At 45.2% G+C, this 20,446-nt stretch overlaps 1 protein-coding gene across 4 annotated transcripts in view; it reads left to right on the top strand.

Moving 5' to 3' along the window:
* The window catches only part of FTO (FTO alpha-ketoglutarate dependent dioxygenase), a 613,541-nt gene that overhangs the window by 211,416 nt on the left and 381,679 nt on the right, over positions 1 to 20,446 (top strand). For 2 of the 4 annotated variants that reach the window (XM_068260512.1, XM_068260511.1), the window contains exon 8: positions 6,987 to 7,111. The exons of 1 other annotated variant lie outside the window; for it this stretch is intronic. In XM_068260512.1, coding sequence (XP_068116613.1) covers positions 6,987 to 7,111 — 125 coding nt within the window. Of the gene's footprint in view, positions 1 to 6,986; positions 7,112 to 20,446 lie in introns of those variants that run through there. One more of the 4 variants, XM_068260515.1, reaches the window with a different exon arrangement.

Here is a 20,446-nt window from a genome sequence, read left to right as displayed (position 1 = left end):
TCCATTGTTTCTATGCGAATTCGCATGAAAATTTTCATGAAAATTTGCATACCGAAACCTCATGCGAATTTCCTATTAAATACATTGTATGCGATTCGCATAGCGGTATGCGGTATGCGAATTCTGATGGCTCTGCCATGTGAATTTTTTCTGCACAGAAAAACGCAAAGGAATCCTGACAAGTGGAAACAGTCTCATTCACTTGTATTGCTATGCAAATTTGCATGCGAAAAACGCATGCGAATTCGCTATAGTGGAAATGAGCCCTCAGACATAAGTAATGCAGCCTGATTGACTTAAGCCTATTTCCTCCAATTTTCCCCTCCCACACCTCTGTTCCTCTCTGATTGGCCAATGTTTCTCATGCTGAGACAATGCGCTTTCTACTGCAGAGCTAAGTGGGAGTGTCTGGGAGGAGGGCAGCCAATGACACACAGACAGAGTAAGGGAGGAAATTATGTCAGGATTGGCTTCAAGATAGAGACAGTCAAAATGGAAAATCCTAAGGAGGATTTTCTTTTTTTTTTTTACTATAGAAAAAACACTAAAATCAAAATGTGGACAGTGCAATACATATGTTATTTAAGTAGAGCAAGTATTTATCTACTTATATATGTGTTTTATTCTGAAATAGTATGGCTGACAGCTCCTCTTTAAAGAGAATCTGTATTGTTAAAATCGCACAAAAGTAAACATACCAGTGCGTTAGGGGACATCTCCTATTACCCTCTGTCACAATTTCGCCGCTCCTCGCCGCATTAAAAGTGGTTAAAAACAGTTTTAAAAAGTTTGTTTGTAAACAAACAAAATGGCCACCAAAACAGGAAGTAGGTTGATGTACAGTATGTCCACACATAGAAAAATACATCCACACACAAGCAGGCTGTATACAGCCTTCCTTTTGAATCTCAAGAGATCATTTGTGTGTTTCTTTCCCCCATGCACTGAAGTTTCAGGCTGCTCTTTTCTTCCTGCAAACAGCTTTGCCCTTGTTTGTAATTCCTCAGTATGTGAAAGCCCAGCCAGCTCAGAGGACGATTTATCCAGCTTGTAAAAGATAAGAGAGAAGAGAGAAGCTGCTCTAATCTAAATAATACACAGGCAGTGTGCATAGAGGGGCCAGGAAGGGTGAGTTCATAGCAGAACCACAACACTGAAGAACTTGGCAGCCTTCCAGACACAGGCCGACAAGTCTGACAGGGGAAAGATACATTGATTTATTACAGAGACAGTGATAGTATAAAGTGCTGCAGTAAGCCAGAACACATTAGAATAGCTTTTGGAACTTGTAGGATGATAAAAAACAGGATGCAATTTTTGTTACGGAGTCTCTTTAATGGATTAGCTTCTTCATATGAACATTCTGCTAAATTAATTCACCTATTTTCCCGATATACATATTATTATTGTAATTAACTGCGGAAAGTAGTATTAATAAATTATTTTTAGCTACAGTATAGCCATCAGGGCTGGATTCACCAAGAGGCACTGTAGGCACATGTCTAAAAGGTGACTGGTACTAAAGGTGACTGGTACTAAAGTAGCAGGTCAATATGGCCAGTCCAACTCCACAGATCACTGGCTTCCTGCTTTCTCAAGTTCTCAAGTCAGGGTGTTTGTTTTTTGTTTTTATATATATACTCTTTCTCATAATTGGATTCACCTGTGTATCAAGTCAGGGGTCACTGAGCTTACTAAGCCAAATTTGAGTTCCAATAATTAGTTCTAAAGGTTTTGGAGTCAATAAAATGACAACAGTGCTTAAATTTATGCACATGCCTTATTTTATTCAAACAATTATTGCACACTTTCTGTAAATACAATCTACTTTATTTCACTTCTTAAATATCACTGTGTGTGTCTCCTATATGATATACAGTATTTAACTGACATTTTTTATCGTAACAACCAATGATTTATACAGGATTATCATGACGATTAACAAGGTTGCCCATACTTTCGCATCCCACTGTATAGTGTAGTAAATTTAGATTCATGGGGAAAAAATGTATGGAGGAGAAAGGTACTCGCAAACCCATGTTGCTAGCCAGAAACCACCTTCAGCGTATGTGGGGAATACCTGAGTGGAAGGCCTCTCAGTGGTTTGGTCGCTGTCTTTGGAAAAACGAGACCAAAGTCTCACCCCTCCAGTGGAGGGTAGCACAAAGGAAATCATCCACAATGAACATCATCCAAATAAAAAAGGTAAGGGTCAGCTTACCTAAAGAAGGATGTCTAGGCTGTGTATAGGAAAAAAACCATTTTATTCAAGCAAAACAAGACAATGCATTTTGTGGGCAAAAACTGCTTACAAAATACATATTTCACAATGAAAATTCGCACTTCATGGAAACCAGGCTTAAGGGCCCTTTTCCACCTGCAATCGCTAGTGTTCATGCTGAACGCTAGCGATTGCTGAATCGCAAAACCGGCGATTCCCCCGACGTTTGCGGCCGCGATTTTGCTATGCTATGCACTGCATAGCAAAATCGCGGCAATTATCGCTCCGCCGCGCATTCGCGTTCCCGACAAAAGCGAATCGCGGTAGTGGAAATGACCTACCGCGATTCCTATGTTAAAAAGCAAACCGTAGCGATTGTAAAATCGCTAGCGGTTTGCGGTTTTGCGATTCAGCCAGCGCAAACGCGCTGGTGGAAAAGGGCCCTAAAAGTCTATTGTTTTTTTTCTTCTTGATTGTAAACTGCTATTGATTCACTATCATACGGTTGTAAGATAGACGCCAAAAGTCCCGGGGAAAATTTTGGATTTGACGCAAAGCAGCGTTTTAAGGGCAGAAATCACATTGAATGCTAAATTGCAGGCCTAAAGTGCTTTAAAACATCTTGCATGTGTATATGTTACGGCCAGAACCCGAAGTCTGGCCACTTCGGGTTCTGGCCGGTCAGAATGCGAAGTGGCCGGCTCATGCGGCCAAAGTAAGAAATGTGTGTGATTATCGGACTTTGGCCGGCCAGAACGCGTTGTGATTTCACCCGGCCGGCCAAGTCCCAAAGTCCCCCTTACTGCCGGCCAGCTGCTCTCCTCTCCCCACCGCCAGAAATCTCAGCTCCCCTCTCCTCCCCCGCTACTCAGACCTCCGATCAGGGCGACCGCACCAGCGAGGCAGAGAGAGGCAGAGCAGCTGCCAGCTCACGCGAGACCCGCAGGACCCGAACACTTCAATGCAGAAGTGTCATTGAACACTTCCGCATATGAAGTGTATGGGTCCGGGCGGGTAGCGAGTGCGCTGCGCTGCTCTGCCTTTCTCCACCTCTCTGGTCGCCCTGATTGGAGGTCTGCAGCAAAGCTCCCCCAGCCCAGCAAATCACCCCCAGCTATGCAAGGCACCCAGCAAAGCCCATAGCCCCCCCCCCCCCCCGACCATGCATTTCCAGCCATCAAATACCCCCCAGCCATGCATAGCCCCCCAGCAAAGCACCCACAGCCATGCATAGCCCCCCAGCAAAGCACCCACAGCCATGCATAGCCCCCCAGCAAAGCACCCACAGCCATGCACAGCCCCCCAGCAAAGCACCCCTAGCCACGCACAGCCCCCCAGAAAAGCACCCACAGCCATGCACAGCCCCCCAGAAAAGCACCCACAGCCACGCACAGCCCCCCAGAAAAGCACCCACAGCCACCCACAGCCCCCCAGAAAAGCACCTGCATTTATGCATAGCCCCCCAGCAAAGACACCTCCCCGAAGCCATGCACAGCCCCCCAGCAAAGCACCCCCAGCCATGCATAGCCCCCCAGCAAAGCACCCACAGCCACGCACAGCCCCCCAGAAAAGCACCTGCATTTATGCAAAGCACCCAGCAAAGACACCTCCCCGAAGCCATGCACAGCCCCCCAGCAAAGCACCCCCAGCCATGCACAGCCCCCGAGCAAAGCACCCCCAGCCATGCACAGCCCCCCAGCAAAGCACCCACAGCCATGCAAAGTGCCCAGCAAAGCACCCAGAAAAGCCCCCTTCATCTATGACTAATCACCACTGTAATTTGATCTCTCCCCTGTGTCACCTGACTGCCACAGCAGAGCAGCTAATTTAAAAGCACAGGATGTTATCAATATGTCTGCTCCCAAGAAAGCAGGATGTAGACACACTGCCGATTTATTGCAGAGAGGAAGTTCCGAGTGCCATTCACGGTGCTGGACAGGACCCAGGATGTTCTGGGATTTGTGCGTTTTGGACTTTGGCCGACTGACTTTGGCCGTTTCTAGAACTGGCCGGCCAATGTCAGAAATTCCCAGCATTTTGGACTTTGGCCGACGTCAAATCGGCCAGTTCTAGAAACGGCCGGCCAATTCTAGAATTGGCCGATTTCTGGTTTTGGCCATAACATATACATCAATCAGGGAGTGTAATTAGAGTACTGCTTCACACTGACACACCAAACTCACTGTATAAAGAACCGCAAACAGCTGTTTGTGTAGTGACGGCCGTGCTGGACTGGTGCGCACCATGACGAGAGTGCAGGTGATGGCGGCTCTCCAGCCCATATGGTCGCCAGGCTGAGGTAGCTGAATGACAGAACAGTGACTGTCCAGCTGATCAAATTCGGTCTGTCCACAATGAAGCAACAACCTTGTTATTGTGGGTGTGCCCCCCCCCCCCCCCCTGGACACTCATATAGCTGGCGGTCACTGCTTCATTGTGATACGCAAGCCCCTTCACCACGGCAAGGTAACGATCACAAAGGGGAATTGGCACATGTACATGCCTTTTGTTTTGTTGTTGCAGCTGCAGTGCAGCCAGAAAAATTAGGCAGATATGTACACGCACCAGAAAAATTATTATAGCCTTAAAAATTCAGGAATCCGCTTGGTATCCTAGACCCTGTTGGTGGTGGCGGAGAAGGCAGTCAACTGGCCTACGGGCAGAGATGCTGTGTAGGGACTGACTTAGTCTTGGGGCAGGCAATCAAACGGCGTGCAGGCAGAGATGCTGTGTGTGGGGACTGACTTAGTCTTCGGGCAGGCCTGAGCGTGCATCCGTGGTCAGATGGACCCTTGAACCAACGCTGTGTGCCAGAGATGTCAACACTTGCCTTTCAACATCACGGTACAGTTTAAGTATCGCCTTTTTTGAGAAAAAAATTGCAGCCTAGTATCTTCCACTGCGGTGTGTGGCTTTGCGTTTGTGTGCTGCTTTTCCTTAGGTGGTCATCCCATTGCAGTTTGTGCTTTGTAATCATGTGCCTTCGTAGGGTAGTTGTCCCTAGGCGGGTCTTGGTCTTTCCACGGCTCAATTTTCGGTGGCAGAGAGTACAGATGGCATTGCTCTCATCTGAGGCAGATGCACACAAAAATTTCCACACCGCTGAGCCCTGGGGTGATGGCACTTTGGTGGTGGCGGCCGACTGAGTGCTAAGTGGAGTGCCATATTCAGAGCAGGAGGAGGAAGATATGTCACGCTTCCGTGTGGAAGCTGAGAAAGATGAGGTGTTCTGTGTTAAATAGTCAACTACGTTCTGACAATATTGGGGGTAGATGGCACGTGCCTTCTTCTGAACACTGTACTTTGGTCGAGGGCCGCATGAAATCACGACAGCGCGACCTCGAACAGACCTGCCAGGTGGCCTGCCTCTGCCTTTTGTTTTGTCCATATTGGGGGGGATGAAGTGAAAGGTATGCACTGACTTGACTAATACAATGTGCAGTCACACAGGTGCAGTTAACAGGTATGCACGGAGTGGTATATCACACTGCGTGCACTCACGTAGGTAGCACAACAGGTAGGTATATGCAGTGATGGGTATTACAATGTGCACCTGTCACACACAGACAGGTACCAGACAGGCACAGTGACACTGCGTGCATTTACATAGGTTGGTGGGTGCCCAGTGAATAACAGGTAGGTAGGTATATGCAGTGATGGGTATTAAAATGTGCACCTGTCACACACAGACAGGTAGCGGACAGGCACAGTGACACTGCGTGCGCTCACGTAGGTAGGTGGGTGCACAGTGAACAACAGGTAGGTATATGCAGTGATGGGTATTACAATGTGCACCTGTCACACACACAGGTAGTCACTGAATGTGCTGGGCCTGGCAGTGGCACACACAGTAGGAATTACCAAGGCTGTCTATGCAACACAAGTGTCAGTGGGACACACACACAAAAAAAAAAGTAGATCACAAGAACAAGATTAGCTCTCAAAAGAGCTGTTGAGGGGTGCTTTTTTAGCAATAAGAATCTGCAAGGAGCCAGCTAACAAGCCTACAAGAGCCTAACTAAGCTTTCCCTATGAGAATCTGCAGCAGCTTTCCCTTCTCTAATTAATGCAGGCACACAAGTGATTTCAAAGCCTAACACTGCCTGCCTTTTATAAGGGGGGAGTGGCTCCAAGAGGGAGTGTAGCCTGATTGGCTACAATGTGCCTGCTGACTGTGATGTAGAGGGTCAAAGTTGACCCTCATGATGCACTATGGGGGCGAACCGAACTTCCGAAAAAGTTTGCGGTTCTCCGCGATCGCGAACCCCGGAAGTTCGCTGGGAACCGTTCGGGCCATCTCTATTCAGAAATGGTAATCGAAGCCTTATTGGTTACTGTGAGGCAAAACAGTTATTGCTTCAGTCCCAGTGATAAATATAACCAAGCATGTTTTTTCAGATAACCCAGTTTCTTTCAGCACAATCTATCTTTATCTTTTGTATAAGCAATATCTGGTACCTTTATCTAACACCGTAACAATTTTGCATATCTAGCTCTTTGTAGTCACTACATTCGTTGCTAATTTAGGTAACAAATGACTTAAAGCATACCACTTTATAGTTTGTTTTATGTGCTGCGTATATTGAGCGATCTGCAAATATATAGTGCCCATTTTCAGCCATCATTTCCCATATTGATTAGTTGGCAAAACATGCAATAATAATAATGAAAATATATTGATTTACTGTCCTCATTTGCCTATGAGCTTTATTATTAATTTTATGTGTTTCTGCCTTCTTTTCTGGTTAATTTAATTGCTTCTTAGACCAGCCATTTGCTTGAGGGATTGGGAAAAGATACTTGGACACAGAATGACAAGTGCAAAATAGTGAAGTCAATATTTCCCTTACTTCAAGAACGACACGATCTGCGTCAGGAATGGAGGGAAAGGTAAGAAAATCATAATTTAAGCTCAACTTATTTACCTTGCCAATTTTAGTGAGATTTACATAAAAGTAAATAGATTATTTGCTTCTGGTTACTCCTGTTTTGACTGTCATTTTCTGTATTTTGACTGTTGTGACTTTGACATTGGTTAAAGAGAACCTAAACTGAGATGGATATGGATTTTTCCTTTTAAAATAATACCAGTTGCCTGACTCTCTTGCTGATCCTGTGTCTCTAATACTTGTAGCCACAGCCCCTCAACAAGCATGCAGATCAGGTGCTCTGACTGAAGTCAGACTGGATTAGCTGCATGCTTGTTCCAGGTGTGTGATTCAGCCACTTCTGCAGCCAATGAGATCAGCAGGAATGCCAGGCAACTGGTATTGTTTAAAGATAAACATCCATATCCCTCTCAGTTAATGTTCCCATTTTAATGGGGGGGGGGGGGGTTATTTTATAAAGCACATCAATGCACAGTGTCTAATAATATTTAAGTTGCTTTAACTTAAGTCAAGATCATGATTGATCAGATGATTTTTAAGAATTTGAATCTGAAAAATGCAATATGACTCCCAAGCAGCTGATTGTTAATATTATGATGCACGGCATTCACAAAGTATACCTCTAACATGTCCCAATACTACATTTAAAAACAGCCAGGCTATGGCTCCCATCTCCCCTGCAGTATCCTGGCAACCAATCCATCCCCCACATCTTCACTATTTTCTAGCCCAGGCATGGGCAAACCTGGCCCTCCAGCTGTTAAGGAACTACAAATCCCACAATGCATTTGCCTTTATGAGTCATGACTGTGGCTGTCAGACTCCTGCAATGCATTGTAGGACTTGTAGTTCCTCAACAGCTGTTCTAGCTCATTGAGATGCCTCTGACTGTTGTGGAAATAAAATAGGCAATGAACCAATCTGTCTGAATAAGCTTTAAAGTGAACCTAAAGCCTGGAAAAAAATGAGATTAACTCACCTCCCTCAGCCCCCTGCAGCCGATCGGTGCCCTCGCAGCTCCGCTCTGACGCTCCAGGACCCGCCGGCGAACACTTCCGGTTTTGCCGTCACCGGCCGACAGGCATGGGAACGCGAGTGATTGTTCGCGTTCCCAGCCTGGAGGCCGCAATAGCAGCATAGGGGGCGATATACAGGCTGGGAATGCGAACAATCACTTGCGTTCCCATGCCTGTCGGCCGGTGACGGCGACACCGGAAGTCGTCGCCGGCGGGTCCAGAAGCATCGGACCGGAACTGCGAGGGCACCGATCGGCTGCAGGGGGCTGAGGAAAGCCCCAGGTGAGTTCATCTCATTTTTTTCCCCAGGCTTTAGGTTCACTTTAAGGTGTTTTATGAATTCATGGTTTGCTTAGCTTTTGAAGACTGCACATTTTTTTTATTATATTTGTTTTGTTTTTATTGAGTTAACCTCCTTGGCGGTTCAATTTTTCCGCCAAGGAGGCTGCATTACACTTTTTTTGTAATTTTTTTGTTTGTTTCATGTAGATACCCGAGTGGTAGCTACATGAAACACCACTAGAGGGCGCATGTGTCCCTCTAGTCCGATCGCCTCCGGCAACAGCAGCAAACAGGAGATTGCGTATAGAACGCGATCTCCTGTTTGGCTTCTCCTGTCGCCATGGCTACGATCGGAATGACGTCATGGACGTCAGCTGACGTCCTGACGTCAGACGCACCCGATCCAGCCCTTTGCGCTGCCCGGGAGTGATTGGTCCGGGCTGCGCAGGGCTCAGGCGGGGGCCCCTCTTCCGCCGATGTGTGCGGCCGATCGCCGCGCGGCAGCACCCATCAAGCTGTATGTGTGGCTAGCAAACTGCTAGCTGCACGTACAGCACTTTACAGAATTTAAATCGCCCCACCGGAGGCTGAGATATCCTCCGCGGCGGCTTACCCGTGTCCAGCACGGGGTTACCGCTAAGGAGGTTAAGTACCAAAACGAATAAAATAACTGAATGTGCATGGTGTGTGTATATGGTGTGTATAGAACAAGCAGTGCTCTAATTTGTTGACAAACCAAAGCTAAATTATTTGCCAAAAATATATTCTTTAAGAGCAAAAGTCAGAAGTTCTGTTGTTCAGGGATTTTAATGTGAATTTATGTATTACCATCAAATACAACTTGGCAAATATTGTTCATTTTTAATGGCTTTCTGAACTGTGGCCTTAATTAAGAGTAGTAACAATAGGTATGAGGAAGAATACATGGACTGAGGACACTGGTGTGTCAAAAGCCTATGGTTACCGTACCTAATAACCAAACATGCAATCTCATCCACTGGTATAGGCCAACACCACTATAAAAAAAAAAAACAAAAAAAAAAAAACCTCTTTATTAGAAAAATCATAAAATAACATTATGTCTAATATATGCCCAACAGTGAAGCTTGCGGTTTCAGGCTATGTGCCCTTTATCAAGCCTTCTAGTGTTAGTAACAAATAATGGAGGATCATTCCTCCCTTAAATATTAACGATGTGTGAAACCAATCAATTAAAATGAGACTGACCTATCGCAAAACCTAGAGTGCAAGCAGACCTGAGAGAAAACATAAAAATGACTGACTCATCATCTGTCCTTTTAGCAGAGTAGTGTAGCGCACCAATGCTGAATCAACCATCCAGCGCCGCAGACTGCAGAATCTCACGCTCCTTCAGTAAATCATGCCCCTGCTAATCTGTGCACAGTAGGCTACAACATAGCTGGAGTAGGCCCTGACTCTCCAACAATCCGGCCTCACACCACTTTCTGCCAATAGGAGACATGCTTTCAAAGTTCCTCCAATGTCCCAGCTAATCAGGGATCTTAACCTCCCTGGCGGTCTATTAAAAAACCGCCCGGTAGCAGCGCAGCCGTTTTTTTGTATTTATTTTTTTTTAAATCATGTAGCAAGCCTAGTGCTTGCTACATGATAGCCGCTGTGCATCCCCCTACCCTCTTCGATCGCCTCCGGGATTTCCTGGAGGGCTTCCCCCGTCGCCATGGTGACGGGGCGGGATGATGTCATCGACGTCGTGAGCGCTGCCTGTCGCTGATAGGCCAGGCTGCGCACGTGGTCTAGGGGGGGGGGGTGGCGCGGCGGATAGCGGAGAATCTGCGCGGGGCGGCGACAATTGGTGTGCTCATGCAGCTAGCAAAGTGCGGGGTTACCGCCGGGAAGGTTAAGAAAGGAGGAACAGCAAGTCACAGAGCCGCTGTGTTGTTGTCACAACAACTTGGCGGAGCTCACAAAAACAAATACAGGAACAGCAAATACAGTGCAGCACATCAGCCTCTGGACTCCCCTCTGGGAAGAAGGAGATGCCTGTGTTTAATGATCTTTAGCCTACAGCACTTGCTTTTGTTCTTCACTGACATTAGGAAGTGGAGAACGCCCGCTAGGTATAAAGCACATTAAATTAAAATGAAATAAAGATACTCACCTATGCAGAGGGAAGGCTGTGGGTCCTATAGAGCCTTAATGGTCCTCTCATTTGAGCCGTGTTGTCCTCGTATAAATATGCCACCATGGGTGGCTTTGGAAGGCTTCAGGAGCATGAGTGCTCCCAAAGACGGGTGGCTTGGTACTGCACATGTGCGAGCGGATGAGAGAGCGCGCTCACGCATGCACAGTATGGAGCGGCCTGTCATGCAGAGCATATTTTGGCCAATGGGTCAAATAAGTCTACTGCGGATGACTTTGCTGGAATAAGGAGACCATCAGAGGAACGGGAAGGCTTTATAGCAGGGGTCCCCAACCTTTTCTGGCTCGGGGACCGCTTTCTGACCAAATTTTTCTCCTCTGGGGAACGGGGGGGGGGGGGGGGTTGGGGGGAGGTGTCGTCGGCGATGCGCCGCGCGACCTAGTGGACAGTGTCATATGCAGTGGGTTGGGGGGGGGGTTGTTGCCCCAGTATAGGGAGATAGGGAGTTTAGTTGCCCCAGTATGGCTAGTATAGTTGCCCCAGTATAGCCAGTATAGTGCCCCAGTATAGTGCCCAGTACAGCCAGTATAGCTAGTATAGTGCCCAGTACAGCCAGTATAGTGCCCCAGTATAGCTAGTATAGTGCCCAGTACAGCGAGTATGGTGCCCAGTATAGTGCCCCAGTACAGCCAGTACAGTGCCCAGTACAGCCAGTATAGTGCCCCAGTATAGCTAGTACAGTGCCCAGTACCGCCAGTATAGTGCCCCAGTATAGCTAGTACAGTGCCCAGTACAGCCAGTATAGTGCCCCAGTATAGCTAGTACAGTGCCCAGTACAGCCAGTATAGTGCCCCAGTATAGCTAGTATAGTGCCCAGTGCAGCCAGTATAGTGCCCAGTATAGCTAGTATTTTGCCCCAGTATAGCGCCCCAGTATCGCTAGTATAGTTCCCCAGTATGGCGCCCCAGTATAGCTAGGTGAGTGCCCAGTGTAGCACCCTAGTATGGGTGGGTGTGTAGGTAGTGCCCCTCTCCCCAAACGGCCGCGCGCCTGTTACCTTATGAGCGGCGGCCGCTTCCTTCCTTATAGTCCCCCAGGCGCCGCTCTCCTCTTATCGGCAGCATCTTACAGCAGCGCGTATTGCGACTGCTGTAAGGAGGGAAGGAAGCGCGTCAGCGGTTCCCATGGTAACGGCGATGCATATCGCCGCTACAGGAAGCCGCTGATGCGCTTCCTTCCCTTCCTTACAGCAGTCGCAATACGCGCTGCTGTAAGATGCTGCCGATAAGAGGAGAGCGGCGCCTGGGGGACTATAAGGAAGGAAGCGGCCGCCGCTCATAAGGTAACAGGAGCGGTGGCCGCGGGGGGAGGGGTGAGAGGCCAGACACGCCGCGGCCCGGTAGGGGACTGCCAACGGACCGGCAGTGGGTTGCGGCCCGGTGGTTGGGGACCCCTGCTTTATAGGACCCAGAGCCTTCCTTCTCCATAGGTAAGTATCTGTCTTTTTATTTAAATTTCACTTCAGTTTTGCTTTAATGTCAGAGGCGTAATTTAAAATCATGGACCACTTAGCTAAACTCGTGATAGGGGAAGGGCCTGTTGTGCAGTGTTCCCCAACCCTGTCCTCAAGGCCCACCAACAGTGCATGTTTTATGGAAATCCACAGATGTAGTTAATCAACTCTGCTGAGACACTAATTACCTCACCTGTGACTGTTTGCGGTTTCCTGCAAAACAAGTACTGTTGGTGGGCCTTAAAGGGAACCTGAAGTGAGTAAAATGATTAAAAATAAACACATGACATAGCTGCAAATGAATATTACATACTAAACTCAACCCCAGTTCCTCTCAGAAGCTCACCATTTTCTTCTTAGTGTGATCCCTTCCAGTTCTGACAATATATTGCAGAGTTGCGTGCCGAAATAAGCTGATCCGATTAAAAAGTGTTTCATATAGCCAGGGAAATGTGTACTTCTCCTCCTCTTTTCTATACTTGCATTGTTTATTTATTTCCACTATATCTCCTAAAACATGTCTCCTCTATTTTATAACCAGCAGCCATAGCCTTCATTGTTTAGTTGTTGTTTTTCTTTAATGCAAGATAAAAGTATGTTTTCCATGATTATGATCTATTGTCTGAAACCTTAACTGCTGGAAAAAGCAAACCACCTTCTGCCTAAGGGTTTCGGGTTAGATTCGATTATGATTTATATTGTACCTGTTGTATTACAGTCTTTCATAAACCTTGTTTTTAACATAAAAAGGTCTATGTACTGTAGTGTTTATGGATAGATGAGGGTTCATCAGAATGTAACCGGCAGCTATCAACAAAGTAAATTCAGACACAATTCTACCATGGGACACTTCATTTACTAGATAACGGCTAACTTATTGCCAAGAATCAAGATATTCTTATGACCTAGAAATATTATTTTCTCATGTGTTTTGTTTATGCCATTTTACAAATGTAAAAACTTGTCTGAAGGGTCTTATTTGTAATCATCTCAGTATGGTAGAGTTATGATAAATATTCTTGCATAGTGCTGCTTGCTTTATTCTGTCCCTAAGGAATTCAAATACCACAAATGGAAGCTAATCAATTAGAGCAGTTCAGATAGCTAATTTCAGCACCACGCAGTTAATTGGAAAATATTTACTTGAGCCTGAAATGCATTAACTCAGTATTTTGTAACAGTCCAGCAAATTAGCAGTTTATGGTTGGCAGTTATATTACATTACATCTCAATTTTACTAAGTAAGCATCATAACCAAAGGCAAGTAGATGATATGCTCAGTCTTTATTTGTGCATAGGTACCAGATAAAGCCTTGTACACATGCTTGTGCGAACTTGACTTAGGTGGCTGTATTTGTATAGGGAGTGATGCGCCTGTATAGTGCTTGCTCACTGCAATGTCGCCCTGAAAATTGAGCCACATTCATTATGTAGATCACCAATTGTGATTGCATGTGCACCTTAAAGAACAAGCGACACCCATGCTAACCTAGAAATAAAAACCACATATATAAGTAGATAAATACTACCTCTACTTACATAACAGATGTATTGTGCTATCCACATAATGATTCCTGTGAATTTTACAAAGGAAAAGCAGAAAATCCTTTTCTAGGCAGTGACCATCTTGCCAAGCTAATCCTGACATCATATCCTCCCTGACTCTTGTTTCCCCCCTCCCTTCTCTTGCTCATTGCGTATTCATTAGCTGCCCTCCTCCCAGGGTCTTTTTTTTATTTACACATCCAATCACTGAGTCACCTCAGCCTTGCTTATAAACACAAGTGATCAGCTAGGCAAGGAAATAAATGGAAGAGGAGGAATATATAATATTAATAATAATAATAATAATAGCAGTATTTGTATAGCGCCTTTCTCCTGTCAGATTCAAAGCGCTTGCGAGGCAGCCACTAGAACACACTCAGTAGGCAGTAGCAGTGTTAAGGAGACTTGCCCAAGAAACTCCTTACTGAATAGGTGCTGGCTTACTGAACAGGCAGAGCCGAGATGTGAACCCAGGTCTCCTGTGTCAGAGGCAGAGCCCTTAACCATTACACTATCCAGCCACTACTATATACCATATTATAGATAAAAAGAACTCCCAGCATTCAAAAGAACTCCCAGCTTTCAAAAGAACTCCCAGCATTCAACGTGTTGGCACTGTTTGGCACTAGGGCCAGTGCTCCTATAGTATGTAATAACTCCAAACCATAACAGCAGAAAAAAAAAATTTGAATGCAGGATTAGCATCTTTATCATTTAATACACTCAGACCAGTTGCTGTTGAAATTTGATTTTTATGGTGACAATACCGCTTTAAGGTTGTGTCAGCAGACAACAGAGGTTAAAGACAACATATGTTAGGTTTCATACAGTTATAACACAATAGTAAAGAAAGTTAGTATAAAATTTACATAAAAAATGTATATAATACATCGCACTTTTATACTTTCCAACTTAAGGCAATGAATTAGAAGAAATTGAAGTATCTTGAATTGTGTATATTCATCCAGTAGGTGGAAGTTAAACAGGACAAGTTCAGGGTCACACTTTGACTTAAAGGGACACTTAAGCCAGAAAAAAAATGAGTTTTACTCACCTGGGGCATCTACCAGCCCCCAGCAGCAGTCCTGTGCCCTCGCAGCCACTCACTAATCCTCTGGTCCCCCGCTGCCAGCAAGTTTCGTTTTTGCCGACAGGCCCGCCAGGACTGACCACGCGTAGCTAATTCCGCAGTCCCGACTGTAATTAAGCGCTATTGCGGGCAGCAACGCGTACAAAAATACGCCTGTCGGCAAAAACGAAACTAGCTGGCAGCGGGGGACCAGAGGATTAGTGAGTGGCTGCGAGGGCACAGGACTGCTGCAGGGGGCTGGTAGAAGCCCCAGGTAAGTAAAACTTATTTTTTTTTCTGGCTTAAGGTTCACTTTAAAGAAAACCTGAACTGAAAATGAAAAGCCAAAATAAACATATCCAAGTCATACTTACCTCCCATGTAGTCTACTCCTCAATCTCTTTCTCCTCTCTTGCGTCCTGTTTGTCCACTGTGATCACGGGAATTCTCTGTCCTCCATTTTGAAAATGGCCATTACCCCATAACAGCTTTCTGGTCAGCACACTGTTAAACTGTAACATCGCCCACTTGAGATATAGGGATGCATGGCACATCAATTGTCCTCTCAGCAATAACTGACAGCAACTGATATATTTCAGTTCTGACAAAATGTTGTCAGAACTGGAAGGGATCATTGTCAAAAGAAAATGGTGAGCTTCTGAGAGGACAGTGAGGTAACTATGTAATGTTCATTTGAAGTTACCTCGTGTTTATTTTAAATAATTTTTCTCAGTTCAGGTTCCCTTTAAAGAAAACCTGTAATTAGAGATGTCCCGAACGGTTCCCGGCGAACTTCGGTGGTTTGCGTTCGCCTGCCAAAGGCGAACTTTCCCGGAAGTTCGATTTGCCCCATAATGCTCTATTGAGCAAAACTTTGACCCTCTACATCACAGTCAGCAGGCACATTGTTGCCAATCAGACTGCACTCACTCTTGGAGCCCCCCCCTTATACAAGGCAAGGTCCTTGAGCCATTTGACTCACTCATCTGCCTATACTAATTAGTTAAGGGACAGCTGCTACACACACTCTGCTAGGAAGAGTTTAATTAGCCTCTTGTAGGCTTCTCCTCCCACCTCCCTCCTCCCTTCTACCTATTCCCTCCTACCGGAGGGAGGAGGGTCTCTTCTGCCAGGGAATTCCAGTATTTCAAAAGCCAGCTTACATACCATGGCTGGGGATTGAACCCAGGTCTCAGTGTATGGTAGGTAACTAACATATCCTTTATACCACCAACACTACTAGCTGAAGCTAGCCTAGCATGTACCATTTATGCTCAATCCAAAAGAAAAATTAGACAAGACAAATAACATTTATATCACGCTTTTCTCCTGGCGGACTCAAAGCACCAGAGCTGCAGCCACTAGGGCACACTCTATAGGCAGTAGCAGTGTTAGGAAGACTTGCCTAAGGTCTCCTACTGACTCTCTCTCTCTCTTTCTCTCTCTAGTAGGGATGGTCACCGCTTTCCGCAGAATTGTATTTTTGCGCATAAATGGATTGAGCATAAATGGTACATGCTAGGCTGGCTTCAGCATGTAGTGTTGGTGGTACAGTGGCACTGTACTACATGCTGAAGCCAGCCTAGCATGTACCATTTATGCTCAATCCATTTATTCTCAAAAATACAATTCCGCGGAAAGTGGTAACCATCCCTACTAGAGAGAGAGAGAGAGAGATGAATCTACCTGGCTATCTGGGGTTCTCTTTGGACAACTGTTGAACACAAAAGGCAAGGCCATGCCTGGCTACATATCCTTAAGCAGTGGCTGGATGGTGTAATGGTTAAGGGCTATGCCTCTGACACAGGAGACCAGGGTTCGAATCTTGGCTCTGTCTGCTCAGTAAGCCAACACCTATTCAGTAGGAGACCTTAGGCAAGTCTTCCTAACACTGCTACTGCCTATAGAGCGTGCCCTAGTGGCTGCAGCTCTGGCGCTTTGAGTCCGCCAGGAGAAAAGCGCAATATAAATGTTATTTGTCTTGTCTAATTTTTCTCTTGACAACTGTTGAACACAAACGGCAAGGCCATGCCTGGCTACATATCCTTAAGCAGTGACTGAAAGGTGTAATGGTTAAGGGCTCTGCCTCTGACACAGGAGACCAGGGTTCGAATCTCGGCTCTGTCTGTTCAGTAAGCCAGCACCTATTCAGTAGGAGACCTTAGGAAAGTCTTCCTAACGCTGCTACTGCCTATAGAACGTGCCCTAGTGGCTGCAGCTCTGGCGCTTTGAGTCCACCAGGAGAAAAGTGTGATATAAATGTTATTTGTCTTGTCTAATTTTTCTCTTGGATTGAGCATAAATGGTACATGCTAGGCTAGTTTCAGCTAGTTTCAGCTAGTAGTGTTTGTGGTATAATGGATATGTTACTTACCTACCATACACTAAGACCTGGGTTCAATCCCCAGCCACGGTACGTAAGCTGGCTTTTGAAATACTGGAATTCCCTGGCAGATGAGACCCTCTTCCCTCCGGTAGGAGGGTGGTGGGAATAGGTAGAAGGGGAGGAGGGTGGAGGTCCAGGTATTAGAACCCTTGAAAGTTCGCCTCCCCATTGAAGTCTATTGCGGTTCGCAAACTTTTGCGCGAACCGAACTTTCCGCGGAGGTTTCGCGAACAGGGTTCGCGAACCGAAAATCGGAGGTTCACGACATCACTACCTGTAATGAGAAAACCCCCCCCCTGGGGGGTACTCACCTGGGGTGGGGGAAGCCTCCGGATCTTATTGAGGCTTCTCCCATCCTCCTCAGCCCCACGGCGGCGATAAAGCTCCCCGAACAGCAGGGATATAAATATTTACCTTCCCGGCTCCAGCGCAGGCGCAGTATCATCTCTCCGCTCGGAGATAGGCGGAAATAGTCGATCGCTGATGCTGTCGGGCCACGTTACTGCGCAGGAGACTTGAGCCTGCGCAGTAGAGCGGACCCAACAGAGATCGGCTACTTTAGCCTATCTCCGTGCGGATAGCCGCAACAGCGCCCCCGCTGGAGCCAGGAAAGGTAAATAAATCAGTGCTTAACAGGCTTGTCGAGGGAGGGTTCCGGGACACTTTAGGGGAGCCAGCGCTGGACGGCCTGTGCAGCTGCAGGGGTGGGGGAAGCCTCATTGGGACCCTGAGGCTTCCTCCTCCCGAGGCGAGTACCCCCCAGGGGAACTTTTTTGTTACAGGCTCTCTTTAATAAACATTACAATATTTCAAAATATATTAAAAAGCAAAAAGATAATAAAAAATATGGTAAAAAACAAAACATATTTATTGGGAACAGTTTAAAAGTCAGTGAGTAACCAAGACTTAAAAATAATATATCACTAAATAGCACTTATTTATAATACTAGATAAAATTAAGCTGCACTACAATACACTACAATGGTCATCAACTAATTTTCTCAGAATAAGGGAGATTCATTCCAAATAAGCAGAATAAAATGGGTAAGAAGAAGATCCCATCGTTGTGTCTATCGATATTGTAACCTAGCTACATATCTTGGAAGGATAAAGTCGTCTCACTAATATTATAAATGCGAACGTTTTGGATGTTTGTTACTCAATCTCGCATCAATGACTGAACGGATTTGAATGAAATCTGACACACTCATAGTACATTACCTGGAATAACATATAGGATACTTTTTATCCCCTTAACCAAAAAATGGGCAGAGACAAATACAAATTTTACTAGGAAAATGTAAACTTCAGCCATTCTTACACTGTTAATGGCAGGGTACTCAAACTTTGCACAGTTGGTCACTGGGTGACTGGATTAATATTCAGAAAAGTGGGTGCATCCTACAAAAGCCAATCAAAATCCACCTATTGATTTTCAAGGGGAATATTTAATTGCTGCCATTCTTGCACTGTTAATGGCAAAAGCTTCAAACCTGGTATAGTCATTGGACGACTGGGGTTCAAATTCATAAAAGGGGGTGAAGCCACAGCCCATCAGATGAGTTTCATTTAAATGCAAATTATTGATGCCAAAGACCGCAAAGCTCACAAACTAGGTCATTGAGTAATCGAATAATTGTGTGTTATGGTTAGGAAAAGTGGGCGGAGCCAACAGCAGCCAAATACATAGCCGGGCAACGCCAGGCCATCAGCTAGTTAAAGGGAACCAGAGACGAAGCACCCTTGTGTATTTTACCATGTATATCAGTAAGAACATTAGAGAAAACACTTACCATGCTGTCTGTTTCAGCCTCACTGCTAAAAGTGTCTGTTAGCAGCAGTCACAAGAATCCCAGACTGAGCAATTAAATCTGGCTTTGCTGGGAATGATTATTGCTGAGTCATTATAGCAAAGCCACAAGGGGGCAGGCTTGGGCTTGAAATAACACCACAGAATACAGATTTAGCTATAATCTTTCTGTAGCAAAGCTAGACGGAGCAGCCTGACTTCTCAGTCGGGGATTCTTATCAGACGTGATAACAGTCAGATTACACAGAGAACAATGAAACAAAGGGCAGATTAGGTGTTTACTGTCATGTTCCCACTGATTTATAAGGTAAAATACAAGAGGGTGCTTCATCTCTGGTTCTCTTTAAGAAATAAAATAGACTTTGATGTGCATAAAATGATGAAAACTATAATTGGCAAGCCAGAGTTTTCCAGTGTTTGCCCATAAGTGTTGTGTTTGCCTGTAAGTGTAGGTCTGAGGCCTAGTCATCACGCTGCAGCAGTGTGATTCCTAGTTTATGTTTTACAAATGTGCCCTTGTGCTGTTGTATTTATTCAACTGACTATGTTGCAGTACAAATTTCCAAAATAATAAACAGCTTATTAGACAGACAAGTTTCAATAGATGTAATTCACTTTTTATTTGTTCTGATCTTTGAGTCTCTGTGAAATCCTCTTCAGGGACTTGTGTACCATGTACTCAATTGAACGTGTTTTCTGATTGAAGCGGTCTCATACTTATTACTTTAAGTTAATGTAATGTAAATGCTGTATTAGATGCTGTAATTCGACATGACAACTCAGATACAGATGTCACAGTTTAAGTGGAACTCTGGTACACTGTATTATGTGTTAGGCTTTATATAGCTTAATAAAATGTTTCCAACTGTAAATAACGTTGATTAGAATTATGATTTATTTATGCAGTAGTCTTTTATACATTAGTAGTTTGGCGCTTTGAGTCCGCCAGGAGAAAAGCACAATATAAATGTTATTTGTCTTGTCTTGTCTAGTAGGGCAAGTCTCCTCTTTTCAAGCTTAATATTTTTTTCCCAGCAGCCTAAATATACTTTTGATTATACAATTGGGACATTATTTTATTTGAATAAACGTATATGATAACAGCTTACATTACAATGACTTATTTGACGTCTTTCCTCTTCTGAATGTCCAGTTGAGAATACCTTTCTGATATGTCTGTCTTTGGTTAGCACCTTCACGGTAGTCCGGGTTTCCAGATCTTCCATAAGCTCCTAGCTTTTCATTCTGTTTGAGAAATTTCCTTCAAAGTTGTCTCTGATCGGCTTCATTTTTAAAAGACGTCTGGGCTCATATCCTGTCTATCCATCCACAAGGATAATTTGGACCATTGGCGGACACCTTTAGGCTCCCTGCACACTGCAAATCCGATTCTGATTCCGATTTGCGATTCCGGTTTTCCCTGAATGCAATCAACAGAAAAACGCTGAAAAAACGCAGCATGCAGTAACGATTAAAAATCAGAATCGCATGTAAAAAACGATTAAAAATTGAGATCGGAATCGCATGCAGTGTGCAGGGAGCCTTACAGTGATCAGTATACTTAGAATAAAAAGATGTGTAGCAACCTACAAG

The sequence above is a fragment of the Hyperolius riggenbachi genome, chromosome 11 (genome assembly GCF_040937935.1).
Source record: "Hyperolius riggenbachi isolate aHypRig1 chromosome 11, aHypRig1.pri, whole genome shotgun sequence".
NCBI lineage: Eukaryota > Metazoa > Chordata > Amphibia > Anura > Hyperoliidae > Hyperolius > Hyperolius riggenbachi.
The sequence above is the reverse complement of the archived record's forward strand: the minus strand, read 5'-3'. Positions and strand labels throughout refer to the sequence as shown.